We start from the raw sequence: 14980 nt of genomic DNA, 5'->3' as shown, positions 1-14980 counted from the left end.
GTTCCAGATGATTTCAAGGGCTATGTGATCAGTCACTAATGTGAATGGATGTCCGTAGATGTATAGATGAAAATGTTCACAGCTCCCCACGACAGCTAGCGCTTCTCGCTCTGTCTGTGAATAGCGTCTTTCCACGTCACTGAGAGCACGGCTTGCATATGCTATATCTCTCATCCTTCACCAGTTGAGAGAGAATGGCACCAAGTCCCACTAGACTGGCATCAACAACCAACTCCGTCATTTTATTTGGATCGAAATATGACATGGTCGCGTCACTGGTTAGGCCGTCTTTGATGGCAGTGAGCGCTCTCGCTTGCTCCGTCCACTGTGCGTCCTTTCTTGTGAGCAAGCGCAGTGGCGCAGAAATGGAAGCGAAGTCTTTGATGAAGCGGGAGCAGTAGTTGGCCATCCCGAGTAGACTCCTGACTTCGCTGGCATCTTGTGGGTCACCTGCTTCTTGAATGGCTCTCACCTTTTTGGGATCTGGAGAAATGCCATCAGCAGAGAAAATAAATCAGAAGAACTCAAGTCTGGACTTGTTGAACTCACCTTTTTTTTGTTGAGTGTGAGACCACTTTCTTTGAGCCTCTGGAAGACTGCTCTGAGGTTGTTATCATGTTTGAGTTGAGAGGTTCCATAGACAATGATGTCATCACTCATGTTTTTCACTCCCTTGAGGCCTTGGAGTGTCTGGCAAATAGCATTTTGGAAGACCTGCAGCTGAAGATATGCCAAAATTCAAGCGTTTGTATCGCCTCAGACCAAGGTGAGTAGTGACTGTAGTAATGTACATGCTCTCAGGGTGGAGCTCTAACTGGTGATATCCTGAAGTCAGGTCTAGTTTTGAAAAAAACAGTGGCTCCATTCAGTTCATGAATGACATCATTGGACAGTGGCCGTGATATGGCGTTCACGTTCAATCGCAGTATTTGCTTGCCGCATATCAGTGCAGATCCTAACTTTGTCAGGGTCTTTTGGTTTAGGTGGTGTTACAATGGGGGAGACCCATGGTGTGGGACTGGACACCGTCTCAATGATGTCATCTGCTTCGAGTTTGTGCAGTTCATCTTCCACTTTTTGCCTGATGTGGAATGGCACTCGTCTGTGCAGTTGGCATGTAGGTTGTACATTTGGGTTTATGTGGAGTTTTACCTGAAAGTTTTTCAGCTTGCCGATTCCTTCGAACAGCTCAGGGTAAGTGTTGACAAGCTCATCTGCGACAGTCTTGGTAGCCGGCATAGGGAGCAGTGACGTCACAACCTTGATTAGACCAAGCTGTGTGGAAGTATGATAACTGAGTATGGAGAAGTTATCTCCTTCAATAACATAGAAGGTGCCCCGGGATAGCTTGCTTCCCTTTTGTATTTGTCCTTCAAACTCACCCACAACAGGAATAGGGATTCTGGAGCAATATGGATATATTTTTGTCTTGGCTGGCTTGAGGAGTGGCCATCGTTCCATTTTCTTATATGTTGCTTTGCTCATGATGTTTGCTGTGGCTCCAGAGTCTATTAAGACTGGCACATTGAGGTCGTTGATTTTGATGGTGGTTGTTAAAGAAATTTAAGTTTTGTCTTTTTATCAAGTTTCAAACTATAACTATGCTTACAGGTGTGGTAAATTTCGTTAATATCCAATTCTCCCTTATTGCATATGCATTCTTATCCTGCTGGCCTTTAACTGAACTTTTCGACAGCCTCCTATGGGTGCCGGGTACGGGCCCCCTCGCAGATGCGACTCCTCGACGCCAGATCCCTTTTCTGTAAACACCTTCCTTGGGGCGTTGATGACCCCTGTTCAAATCCCTGACCCTTTGTAAATAATGTTGAGGCCCGATGCCTCTCAATGCTGTAACTTATGTATTAGGGAGGTCCAACACAAGGCTTGGTATTCCCAAAGTAACAATATCGTCATGGCCATAAAATAAGTTGTATATGTTAAACCTTGTGAAAATACACTGCACAGGTCAAATGAAGTTCAAAGTGAACATGCTCCCTTTTGCGGTAAGAATAAGCAGAAGTGTGAACCAAAAGGTGTCTTGTAAGCTGAAACCGTTAGAAGAGGCAGGAAGAGTGTGGGCGAGTGTGATGGAGTCAAATGTCAAGTTTTCCATTCTGTATGAATTGCATATTCAAATTGCTTTCGCTATGATGCAAATAAAAACCATGCAGGGGGCAGGAAGCTCCAGCTTCTCCTCTGACTGCAGGGGGCTGCTCCGCGCGTGATCAAAGACAATCTTGGCTGGTTGTTTCATTTGTTCAGGCTTGTTTTGATAGAAACATCCTTAACAGTGGTCTGTGGTAGCTTTGTAGTGTCCATATTCACTACAAATACAAATGCATCATCACTGCTTGATGATTCTGGTCAGTTATGCTCGTCAGGTGTGTTACTTGTTACTTGGTGAACTCGCCGAGATGTGTCCCTTTCGTTGTATTTATAATGCTTCCCTTCAGTGGTACCTTTGAGTGTCGAACGACACTGTTTTGCAAAATGGTTGTGCTTACCACAGGCTCTACATGTCTTGCCTTTGGCTGGGCAGTCTTCTTCATGAGGATATTTGCCTCCACAATTTCTGCATTGATTGTTTCGTTTGCCTTTCTTTGTGCATTTCTTTCCATCTGAGGGCTTGTATTGAGATCGCCGATGCAATGTATTTACTGTGGCAGTCGTGCCTTGTTCTATGCCTGCAGCCTGCATCTCAGACAGCTCAAGAGTTCTCCCATGGTCCAAACGTCCATGTAGTGTCATGTCTGGCTCTCTTAGCGCTTTCCTGCGTAGCCTGGATGACGTGCAGCTCTGTATTAGCTGAGCTTTTATTTCAGAATCCGCATCTGTGAATTCACAATTCTTTGCTAGCAGGCGTAGCCTGGTGTGATAGCTGTCCAAGTCTTCTCCTGGTTGTTGTGCTGATTTTCTGAATACATACACTTGATATTGTGCATTCTTCTGGGGGAAAAATACCCCGTGAGCTTCTGCTCAGTATCAGCTTACTTGTCTGTCTCGGCCGCCAGAGTGTCATAGATATCATGCACACGTTCGCCCGCTAGGTGTAACATCAATGCTTTTAGCCTAGCATCTCCATTAATGTTCATGGCTGTGGTGTAGTTTTCATACCTTTGTAGCCATTTAGCCCAACGTGGTCCGACAGAACTGGGATCACTTTCAACATCGAACGGAGAAAGAGCGACGGTATTGGACAATGACATATCGGCGGTGCTGCGGGAGTTCACTGACCGTCCGTTCGTCAAGTGTTTTCGTTTTCCTTCCCCTTTTCTTTTTACTGTCTTCGTCCCCAACGGACCTCCGACCATAGGAAGGTACTTACAAGGTTAATCCTCGTCACCAGTGTGATGTTTATCGCTTGACGTAACATCAGTGATCAGACAGACAATGATATCGTGGACAGCAATCCTTTGTCCCTTTATCACTTGAACTTCGCACATACATACATGTAACGTTCCGTGTTAACTGACTGTGTTATTAACGTTCCCCAACATGGGTACTAACGCACTGTGAAACAGTAGTGAAATCCCTATTCACATCCTGTTGTATATAACATTACACCACCTAGCTACAATAATAGTGAAATAATTTACTGAGATCCTAAATACAATATTTGATACATACAAATTTGGAATAATTATAACAAATGGTTTGCACGATGAATTGCATAATCTATTCTCACGATACATCTTGTTACTCAAATGTCACAAGAAGATTTCTGTCTTTAAAACTGAGAAGTCTGTGATTTAGGGTACGGAATCTTAAGTGTGTAGGAACCGTTACTTTTTATTTTGGGAGTCAAACAGTACCCCTAGTCATACTTAAAATCTGCACACTGTGTGTGTGTGAGAGAGGGAGGGAGATAGCTTGTGTTATTATTAATGCATAATTGAAAAATTGTTGCGAAATAGTTTCACAATTTCAGCATGGTCAATGAACTGCAAATTATAAATACATAAACCTCATCTCTTGTGTGGTTAGTATGTACATTTCAACATTTGACACTCCAATTGCAATTGATAAGTCGAGAAACAAATTTATTGTTACAATCTGTGGACCCCCTGAAATATCCTTGGCCACCCCCTGGCCACCCTAAGGATAAAAGCCTACCTCTGCCATTGCCGCCTGACAGTCGAGAGAAGTGAAAGCAGACAGCTAAAGAAATGACTGAAGCTATCGACATGTACTGAGCAACATCTATCCGCCCATACTGTGTAGTTGAGGAGCCTGGCTTCAAACGCTTATTAAATGTGTTGGAGTGCCGTTACAATGTTCCAAACTGGATGCATTTTAGCCAGACTGTGTTCCCTGCCTTAAGAGCCGTGGTGGAGTAAGAGCTGCCCTCTTCACCCACTGTTGCAATAACAACAGACTGTTGGACGTCCTGCGTTACAGAGACCTACCTCACCTTGACCACCCACTTCATCAACTTTGAGTGGGAAATTAAGAATCCAGTTCTGTTAACACGTCCTGTTTATGAACAGCACACTAGTCCACACCTAGCTGAGAATTTACAAGAGGCTGAGGCATCCTAATCTAGCCATCCATCCATTATTGAAGACGGTTCTCCTCACGAAGGTCATGGGGGTGCTGGAGCCTATCCCAGCTGTCTTTGGCCAGTAGGCGGGGTACACTCTGAATCCAAAGTTTTGGGGGCAAATTCTTTCCTGGCTGTACCCTCCAACTCGGTCCCCAGCGAGCGTGTTTTCTCAATGGGAGGTGATATAGTTAATGCCAGCAGATCTGCCCTCACTCCAGACAATGCACTCAAACTCACATTTTGGAAGAAAAACCTGTAAATATAATGAAGCTAAAGTACAAGGGGTGCATGATGGCTTTGTGTTAATCACAAATGGGATACATGATCCTAAAAGCACAGATTTTATTTGGTTTTACAGTTTATTCATTTGGTATTTACATAACAGATGATGATATTTAGAGCTGTATTGCCGTTTATCTTGAACCAGCCCGAGGCTGAAGTGATTGAAGCCTACTGCAGTTTTAAGTGACGCTTTTCGGTTTCGTTTCTCAGTGAAACGTTTTGACAACAGGCTATTTGGAATTATGGATCATATGTCCAATATTTACGTTAAGTGTCATATACAATATTGAAAATGTTTCTTATTTTATAATGAAGTTACTTAACTTTATCTGATATCATTCTATACATACAGGAAAGGGTGTCCTGTTTTTTTTTTTTCAATTATTTATGACCACCCCTAATGGTTATTTATTCTATTTTGTGCTTTTATAACAGGAAATTAGGTTTTTTTCTTCAATAGAAAATTTAATTGTAACTCGCAATCTGAACTAAATAAAAAAAAACTAGTCTTTTGCATTTGAGACTTTTTATTGCTTTTTGCTGTAACAAATCCATACCGAACTGTGACATCCATACCGAGGTACTGTGAGGATCGCCTTGCGGCGAGGAGGGGAGGAACCCAAAAGGCGAGGAGGCAGGGAAATGGATGATGTTAAGGGGAATTTATTGAAGGGATCAAACGAGGACAAACAGCGTGGCAGGATACAAAACAACAAGGGCAAACTGGACGCGACTAACTGGGAGAAGGATAAAGGGCCTGAATGAGGGCGGAAACGAGAACCAGAGCATGAACGAGATCTAGGAGCGGTCGTGACAGTCCGTGACGCAGCAACAGGGAGCCAAACGGGATAATGACCCGACACTGGGGTTGAGGGCATGGAAGGCATAAGTAATCCGGTAATCAGGGGAGCAGATGGGGAGCAAGTGTGTGATCGTTAATGAGGAGCAGGTGCGTGGCTGGTGAGGGCGAGGTGCTGAGGGGAAACGCCCCTGCTCAGCTGATCAAAACAAACAGGAAGAAGCACATGGCAGGAAGGAGGGGACAAAATAACAACAAAAACAATAACAAAAACCGCACGCATACGAAAACAATAACAAAAGGCTGTCATGCCCGACGCGGATCATGACAGTACCCCCCCCTCAAGGGACGGATTCCAGACGTCCCAAAAACAAATAAACAAAAGGAACCCCATGTCCAAAAACGCGGGTGGGCGGAAGGGGTCGGGAGGTGGGACCACCACCCCGATACGAGGCCGGTCTGGCGGATGTCCGGGAGGCCAGACCAGCGAGTCCTTTCGTGGTCCTTCGGGCGGGCGTCCGGGGGGGCCCGAACGCCGCATGGAGTTCGCTGACAAGGCCGAGACGGGAACTTGGCGCGGCGGTGGGTCGTCCGGCGCAGTCGTGGCGGGAACTTGGAGCGGTGACGAACCAGATGCAGCCGAGACCGGAACGTGGAGCGGCGGCTGGTCGTCGAGCCCGGCCGAGTCAGGAACGTGGAGCGGCGGCTGGTCGTCGAAACCCGCCGAGACAGGAACGTGGAGCATCGGCTGGTCGTCGAACCCCGCCGAGACAGGAACGTGGAGCGTCAGCTGGTCGTCGAACCCCGCCGAGGCAGGAACGTGGAGCGTCGGCTGGTCGTTAAACCCCGCCGAGACAGGGACGTGGAGCGGCGGCCCGTCGTCGAGCCCGGCCGAGACAGGATCGTGGAGCGTCGGCCGGTCGTCGAACCCCGCCGAGACAGGAACGTGGAGCGTCGGCTGGTCGTCGAACCCCGCCGAGACAGGAACGTGGAGCGTCGGCTGGTCGTCGAACCCCGCCGAGACAGGAACGTGGAGCGTCGGCTGGTCGTCGAACCCCGCCGAGACAGGAACGTGGAGCGTCGGCTGGTCGTCGAACCCCGCCGAGACAGGAACGTGGAGCGGCGGCTGGTCGTCGAACCCCGCCGAGTCAGGAACGTGGAGCGGCGGCTGGTCGTCGAACCCCGCCGAGACAGGAACGTTGGAGCGGCGACTGGTCGTCGAACCCCACCGACACAGGAACGTGGAGCGGCGGTTGGTCCTCGAACCCCGCCGACACAGGAACGTGGAGCGGCGGCTGGTCGTCGAACCCCACCGACACAGGAACGTGGAGCGGCGGCTGGTCGTCGAACCCCACCGACACAGGAACGTGGAGCGGCGGCTGGTCCTCGAACCCCGCCGACACAGGAACGTGGAGCGGCGGCTGGTCGTCGAACCCCACCGACACAGGAACGTGGAGCGGCGGCTGGTCCTCGAATCCCACCGACACAGGAACGTGGAGCGGCGGCTGGTCCTCGGATGCCGCCGAGGCCGGAACGGGGCGCGATGGTGGGTCGTCGTGCGTCGCCGAGGCTGAGGCGAGACGCGGCGGCGGACCGTCGTCCATCGCGGGCACCGGAACCGGGAGCGGCGGCGGGTCGTCGAGCGCTGCCGGGACCAAGGCGAGCAGTGGCGACGGGTCGTCGAATGCTGCCGAGGCCAGAGTGGGGCGCGATGGTGGGTCGTCGTGCGTCGCCGAGGCTGAGGCATGACGCGGCGGATCGCCGGGCGCAGCCGAGGCAGGACCCTGGAGCGGCGACGGGCCGTCGTCCACCGCCGAAGCAGGAGCGAGGAGCGGCCGTGGGTCGTCGGGCGCTGCCGGGGCCAAGACGGGCAGTGGCGACGGGCCGTCGCCCACCGCCGAGGCAGGAACGGGGCGCAAAGGTGGGTCGTCGTGCGTCGCCGAGGCTGAGGCGAGACGCGGCGGCAGACCGTCGTCCATCGCGGGCACCGGATCCGGAGGCGGCGGCGCTTCGTCGGGCGCCGCTGAGGCCAAGACGGCAGGCGGCTGCTGGTCCTCGTCCACCGCTGAGGCAGAGGCGGGGAACGGCGGCAGTTCATCGGACGCCGTCGCGAACGTGACTCGGGGCGGCGAGGAATTGTCAACCGCCGTCGAGGCAGGAACTTGCGACGGGTGCAGGACGAGCGCCGCCGGATCGAAGTCCTTTGGCGGCTCCGGGACGTGCTCTGCCAGAACAAGGACTTGGGACGGGCGCGGGACGTGCTCCGCTCGAACGGGGACTCGGGGCGGTCGCCGGACGGGCTACGCCTGAACGAGAACTTGGGACGGACGCGGGATGTGCTCCGTCTGAACGAGAACTTGGGACGGACGCGGGATTTGCTCCGTCTGAACGAGAACTTGGGACGGACGCCGGACGGGCTCCGTCTGAACGAGAACTTGGGACGGACGCCGGACGGGCTCCGTCTGAATGAGAACTTGGGACGGACGCAGGACGTGCTCCGTCTGAACGAGAACTTGGGTCGGACGCGGGATTTGCTCCGTCTGAACGAGGACTTGGGACGGACACGGGAGGTGCTCCGTCTGAACGAGAACTTGGGACGGACGCCGGACGTGCTCCGCCTGAACGAGGACTTGGGACGCTGGTGAGGCGCCGAAAAGGGACTCGGCCGCTGTCAGGGAACCGGAACGGGGCTTAGCGGCTGGCGGGGAGCCGGGACGGGGCTCAGCAGCTGGCAGGGAGCCGGGACGGGGCTCAGCAGCTGGCGGGGAGCCGGGACGGGGCTCAGCGGCTGGCGGGGAGCCGGGACAGGGCTCCGCGGCTGTCGGGGAGCCGGGACGGGGCTCCGCGGCTGTCGGGGAGCCGGGACGGGGCTCAGCAGCTGGCGAGGAGCCACGTTTTTTTTTTATTATTTACCCTAAAACAATTTTTCCTTTCCCACCCTTAATAAAGGGACACTTGATTGGATTGAACATTGGCATTTAAATGTGTAATAGGTGTCTGCAAAAATTATGTCGGCACTAAAATTCAGCCAACTCTGCAATGGGTTTTTTATTCCTACATTTATCCATCCATCTGTTCCGCTTCTCCTCACGAGGGTGCTGGAACCTATCCCATCTAGCTTCCGGCAGTAGGCGGGGTACACCCAGGGGCAATTTAAAGCGTGCAGTCAACTTACCATGTATGTTTTTGGAATGTGGGAGGAAACTGAAGTACCTGGAGGAAACCCACGCAGGCACAAGGAGAACATGCAAACCCCACACAGGAAGGCCAGATCCCATGGCCTCTGCACTGTGAGGCCATCATACTAACCAGTCATCCACCGTGCCCTTCCTACATTCATACTTCTTGATGATGAAGCCCATTTTTATGGGCTTGGCCTGCTTTTCTTTCACCTCAGCCTGTCAACATCATTAAGGGAAGGAGGCAAGCGTTGAAATAGTTTTTTCCCTGGCTTGTTTTGTCACGTTCCGTTGTCACCTAGTGTCTGAGAACGGTGACAAATACTCACCAAAATCCATATGCACAACTCTACTCATGTCCACTTCACCCTGTGTAAATATGATAGCAATCGGCACGATATTTTGGATTTTTTTATACAATATTTTGGAGGGCCTATGACGAAACGACATTACCTCAGCTGAAACGATATAGCAAACAAAAAAAAGAGATAAACAATTGTTAGGATGTTCTTCTTAGGAATTAGGTCTATACGCAGTTATCAATACTTCCTCATACCTTTATAGCACTGTTTCACACACACAGGAGATTCATGAAAGGGAGCAGAGATCAGAGTTGGAGATTTGGAGAGAATTGTGGTGCATCTTGGGAAATTTGCCTGCAGCTTAGGCCAGCTCACACAATCAGCTTTTATTCTGTCATTCATGTTGGAAAACTGGGAGAGGAGCTTGATATAATTATATTTGGGCTTTTTTTTTTTCTTTGTACAATATTTTGCATAATTTCTTAATTTTTTAATAAAAAAAAATACACTCTGTGATCATGAAAAGAAAGCAAGAAAAAATAGCAGAGTAACCCATGCATCAGTGGAAATCACAGTGCAAAATGTTGTAGTTCCTCTCTGTGAACGAAAAATTCATGCTTCTGTACTTTGACAGGACATTTGTTGCTGACATCCAAACAGAACCTGACTATAACACCGACTATGAGGTAGAAGAGTTACCTCACACTTATTCACCATCCTTCAGCCCCTATGGACAGAGTAAGTAGTAAACATGGACATACACGCGCAAACGCACACGCGATGCATGTGCACATGCAGTAACGCAAACCCATGTGCATATGCGCACACGTACCCACACCCACACGTTGCTTGGTGGAAAAGCTGGAGATTACAAGAATCCATTGTATCCTACATAGATGAAAACAATGGCTCTAATTTTGAACTATTTTCTGCATTGAATTTGATTTTGTATTTGAAAGAATTCAAATATTGAGACAAAACTGTGAATAACTTTCCAACAAGTAGTCTTACAAGTACAAAGGAGAGTGAATAACTGTAATATTGTTTTGAAAAATAAAACCAATAAAACATTCTTTATCATGACCAACGGTGTGGAAATAAGCACTACATCACATGCTTCTCACATTATAATCAATATTTGACTGTAACTAAGTACATTAAACATCTATGCATTACCTATACAACTTGTCCTTGTTAAAGTAATGACAGAGCTCGAGCCTCTCGCAGCCGACTTCTACGAGAACCTGTGTACACTCTGGATTGGTTGACAGTCTATCAAAGTTAACTCATTCACTACCAGCAAAATTGACGTCTTTAGCAGTCTTTTTGAAAAATGATGATTCTCAGCATTAATCTGGGAGCGGGTGCCCTGGAAAGAGGGAATAAAGAGGCCAAAGGTGTTAGTGGCAGCACCCTTAAAGCCCCAAGGAGCAACTGACCCAGGTTCCTCTGATGACAGCTCCACCTCATTAACCACATGATGGCCAGCATCCATCAAGGGGATGATGAAGAAAACGGAATATAGTAAGGGGAGAACATGCTAACTCCATGTAGGAGAGACCATGTGGATCAGCATTTGAAAAAAAAAAAAAAAAACACCATCTTTTACCCAAGATGCAGAATAAATCGAAAATTAATTCATAAATTAAAAAGAAGACATCAATAAAAATCAAAGCACATTTTTCTAATGAATTGACCCAATGTCTTAATCACCATGAAATGGACACTAGTAATCACTTAACTTGGTTCAGCTCAAGCGCCAGTATATGCAGTTTGTGTACTTGTATGAGTGTGTCTGTCGCTGACGGTCTTCAGTGGTCACTCAATGAGCTACATGCAGAGATGGGAAAAGAAGTCACATCCTAAACTTGACTTAAAAGTGAATTACTTGTTTAAAAAAATGACTGGTAAAAGAAAAAGTACTCAATCAAATAATTACTTAATTTGAAGTTAAAAAAGAAAACACATGCTATTCAATGTACAGCAACATCTACCAAAGGTTTGCACCTCACCCACGTGAAGTTGTCACCATACACCCTTAAAGTGCAGAGACACTTTTAGAGTCAACCTAAAAGTCAGGATTGTTTTTCAAAATGTGATGTGACAATTCATGCAAGGAAACCCAAATCCTGATATCAGGCTTCGTTAATCATATCTTTTATAGTAGTTTAAATGAACTTATAAATACATTTTCTGTGCCATTGAGAATGAGGTCCAGTGTTTCTCCAACTAGCCATGCTCCTAATTGCACCACAGCCCATTTGCAACAGACATAATTTCCACTTCAAGTTCAGTAATAACTGTTATTTTTCTCTTGCTCAGGTGAGATCAGTGCTGCAAATTTCACTGTGGAGGTTGTGGAAGAGGGCAAAGTGAGTGTAACCATCAAAGATCCTGTAACCAGTTTCCATAAATATGGAAAGCAACTCACCATCAGAGACATTCTCAAGAATGACCTCCAGTACAAGATCAGCTATTACAAGTCTGGAAATACAGGAAAGGTAATAGCATATAGCAAACAGACAAGTCTTTGAAGGGAAACACAATTTAATAGCCACTCAAGTCCACTATAGCTGAGGTGACTTTGGACAATGAAAACCAAAACCCATTATAGTAAATTCATGCTTAAATCGAATGCAATCTGCTTTATTTTTTGTGGATTAATTAAATTTTACCATAAAATCTATCCATCCATTTTGTATACCAGACATTCATTGGTGTCACGGTTCTGTCATGATCCGCGTCGGGCATGGCAGGGTTCTGTTATTATTTTTACCTTTCCATGCTTTTGTGTTATTGTTTTGTCAGCTGAGTGGGGGCGTTCCCCCTCAGCACTCGTCCTCACCAGCCACGCACCTGTTCCCCGTTAACCGTCACACACCTGATCCCCATCCGCTCCCCTAATGACCGGACTATTTCAGCTCCCCATACCGGCTACTCCGTGTCGGGTCATTGCCGCTATTTACGGACAATCACGACCGCGTTTTGTTCTCGTCCATGTGCTTATTCATATCCTCGTTCCCGTTTACGCCCCTCAGCATTTTGCCCCTGCTTTCGTTCCTCGCCCTTCTTTTCTGTTAGTCACGTTTTGTTACCTTTGTTACTTTGCTCCCTTCCCCGTTGTCTTTCCTTGTTGAATCCCTTTAATAAATTCCCTTAACATTATCCATTCCCCTGCCTCCTCGCCTTTTGGGTCCCCCTCCTCCTCGCCGTAAGGCGATCCTGACAGGTTCAGCTGGAGCCTATTTCAGCTGAACTCAGACATGAGGTGGGATACACCCTGGACCAAGGTTATGACAGTTATGAAAAATGATCGTTAAAAACTAAAACTGAAATTGAAAAAAAAAAATATTAAAAATAAAGAAATATACTAAAAACTCAATTTTAGGATTATGAAATAAGCTAAAATTAACACGATGGCCCCACTCCTCAGCAGTATAAGCACAGTATCTTATGTTGTATTTAAATTTATTTTATTTTATTAATATGAGGTATAAAACGTGTATTTGGATATTTATTTAGAGATTTAGGTAGTATTAAAGGGTTAATTCCATGTTTACATGGAAATTCGGGTTATATCGGCATCATAGGGATGGACCTTGTTTGTAAATTCAGGAGTTCCTGTATATTTAGACACACATTTATTTTTTCTTCTTTTTATATTCCAATTTGTCATTATAGAGAGACATCATTTCAAAGTCCAATAGAGGAGAAGTGTCTGGGTTGGATCCAGGTGAGAGTTACTGCTTCATGGTGGCAGCTTTCATCCCATCAAGACAGAAACTGTACCAACATGGAGCCTGGAGCATCCAGCAGTGTATTCCTGGACACACAAATGTCTTCCAAGGTACCGTACAAGAGCTCCTTGGAAACTGCTTGTGTAAGCATCCCAAATCAGTCTGTCTAACTGTTTGCATAATTTTTTGTCTGTAGAGCTCAGTCTTGGAGCTTTGGTTGGTGGACTTTTTATCTTGGTTATAGTCCTCATTGTCATCATCACAGTGACTGTTCTATGCTGCAGACGGAGAAACAGAACCTCCCAAATGTACCAGTCATCCACAGTTGTTTAATTGTTCAATTGTCAATGAGAATGTGTGTGCATGTGTGAAACTGTCAGTGCGACGGATTACACCATGATGTGAATTTTTATTATATTTATATGAATACAAAATAGAAATAGGATCAAATAAATGGGAATGAAATATTGTAATATTTAAAAACCTGGATGTGTGGACGTTTTAATTTTGAAGGTGAATGATCACAAGACCTGAGTCCGTTGAGATTGTACTGTGGGTGTTGTAGACAAGCGGGAAAAGATACAGGAATGCAGTGAACATAACATACTTATGTATGAATGGACAAAATGGACAATAACAATCAATAGGGTCCTTGCAGCTGAAACCAGAGGGGAGCCATCTTACGTTGCCACTGTTACTGACAACTTCTGTCTTTTTTCTTTTTGTAAACACTGTTCTAAGTGCATGTTATAGGCTGGGATCCATGTATCATGTAATGAGAGCCACTCAAAGAACCCACTTAACTGTGTGCATTGATCATGCAAAGTATATTATGTCGGTATCGTGGATTGTGAAGCTTAGGTTTGCATTTTGCAGTTACTTTTTTCCTGGTGGACTTAGTTTTCATTTTATTGTTCATGACATTGACAAAATGATGCAGACAAATATTAAAGTAGCACTCAGCGTCATACCTTATGAGAAAGAAATGTTCTTTGTATTTTTACCGATGATTTGTGCTTGTCGTAATTGTTGCTTCTCCCTGATGTAATGCATTCATTGACTCTTTCACTGCCATCCCAGGTAAAATGAAAGTACTTTTTGGCTTCTATATCTGTCAATGGGAGTGAATGTTAATGTATTGTGTGTATGTATCTTCATGTATTGTTAAAGGGATTGTTAACTGTATGTCATACACGATGGCTGATGGATGATTTTTTTCTGTAGGGACAAAAAATAATGGGGCGGCATGGTAGCCGACTGGTCAGCACGTTGGCCTCACAGTGCAGAGGTCGTGGGTTCGATTCTGGCTCCGGCCTTTCTGTGTGGAGTTTGCATGTTCTCCCCGTGCCTGTGTGGGTTTCCGCCAGGTACTTTAGTTTCCTCCCACATTCCCAAAACATGCATGGCAGGTTGATTGGACACTCTAAATTGCCCCTAGGTATGAGTGTGAGCGCGGATGGTTGTTCGTCTTTGTGTGCCCTGCAATTGGCTGGCAACCAGTTCAGGTGTCCCCCGCCTACCTCCCGCAGCTGGGTTAGGCTCCAGCACCCACGACCCTTGTGAGGAGAAGCTGTACAGATAATGGATGGACAAAAAATAATGTTGCAAAGTCATGGGGAAATCAATGTACACAAAATACATGTGCTTGGCAATTGGCAACGTAAGATGTGGTTTCACTTCTCCTGATGGCGCATTGTTAGACCATTCATATATATGACTATGTGGTAAATCAACAGAGCGATATATTTACACTGTGTTCTGGAGGTGCATACGTCAATTGTACTTTTCTTTATTTGTATTTTATGTTTATCAATTACAATATGCTTTGGACGTGTTATTGGCACTCAATGTGTTTGTTGTTCATTCGGGCCTGAATTGTACTCGGGTAGTTTACACAGTGTCTCATGAGAACGAGAAAAAGAAAATTTGGACATCAGTCTGAACCGAGGCCTTTTTTTGCTGGACCAGTGTAGCTACAATATGTGCGTGCATAAATGACCCATGTTGTATGTTTTAATTTTGGGTCAAGTAAGACAATTCTAAATTCTTATTGTCATATAAATGGTTGCCAGCCAATCGCAGGGCACTCATAGCCAAACAACCATCCGCGCTCACACTCATACCTAAGTTAAACACTG

The 14980-nt window shown here is 46.7% G+C and overlaps 1 protein-coding gene across 3 annotated transcripts in view; it reads left to right on the top strand.

The window, feature by feature from the left end:
• Positions 1-14690, top strand: part of LOC148325175 (tissue factor-like) — a 31594-nt gene extending 16904 nt beyond the window's left edge. For all 3 annotated transcript variants that reach the window (XM_088311989.1, XM_088311991.1, XM_088311990.1), the window contains 4 exons: positions 9740-9843; positions 11428-11606; positions 12787-12952; positions 13039-14690. In XM_088311989.1, coding sequence (XP_088168115.1) covers positions 9740-9843; positions 11428-11606; positions 12787-12952; positions 13039-13175 — 586 coding nt within the window. In that variant the 3' untranslated portion in view covers positions 13176-14690. The remainder of the gene's footprint in view (positions 1-9739; positions 9844-11427; positions 11607-12786; positions 12953-13038) is intronic.
• Positions 14691-14980: the final 290 nt, after the last annotated feature.

The sequence above is a fragment of the Idiotropiscis lumnitzeri genome, chromosome 12, assembly GCF_059441095.1.
Source record: "Idiotropiscis lumnitzeri isolate Australia: NSW breed Sydney's pygmy pipehorse chromosome 12, RoL_Ilum_1.0, whole genome shotgun sequence".
Classification (NCBI taxonomy): Eukaryota; Metazoa; Chordata; class Actinopteri; order Syngnathiformes; family Syngnathidae; genus Idiotropiscis; species Idiotropiscis lumnitzeri.
The sequence above is the reverse complement of the archived record's forward strand: the minus strand, read 5'-3'. Positions and strand labels throughout refer to the sequence as shown.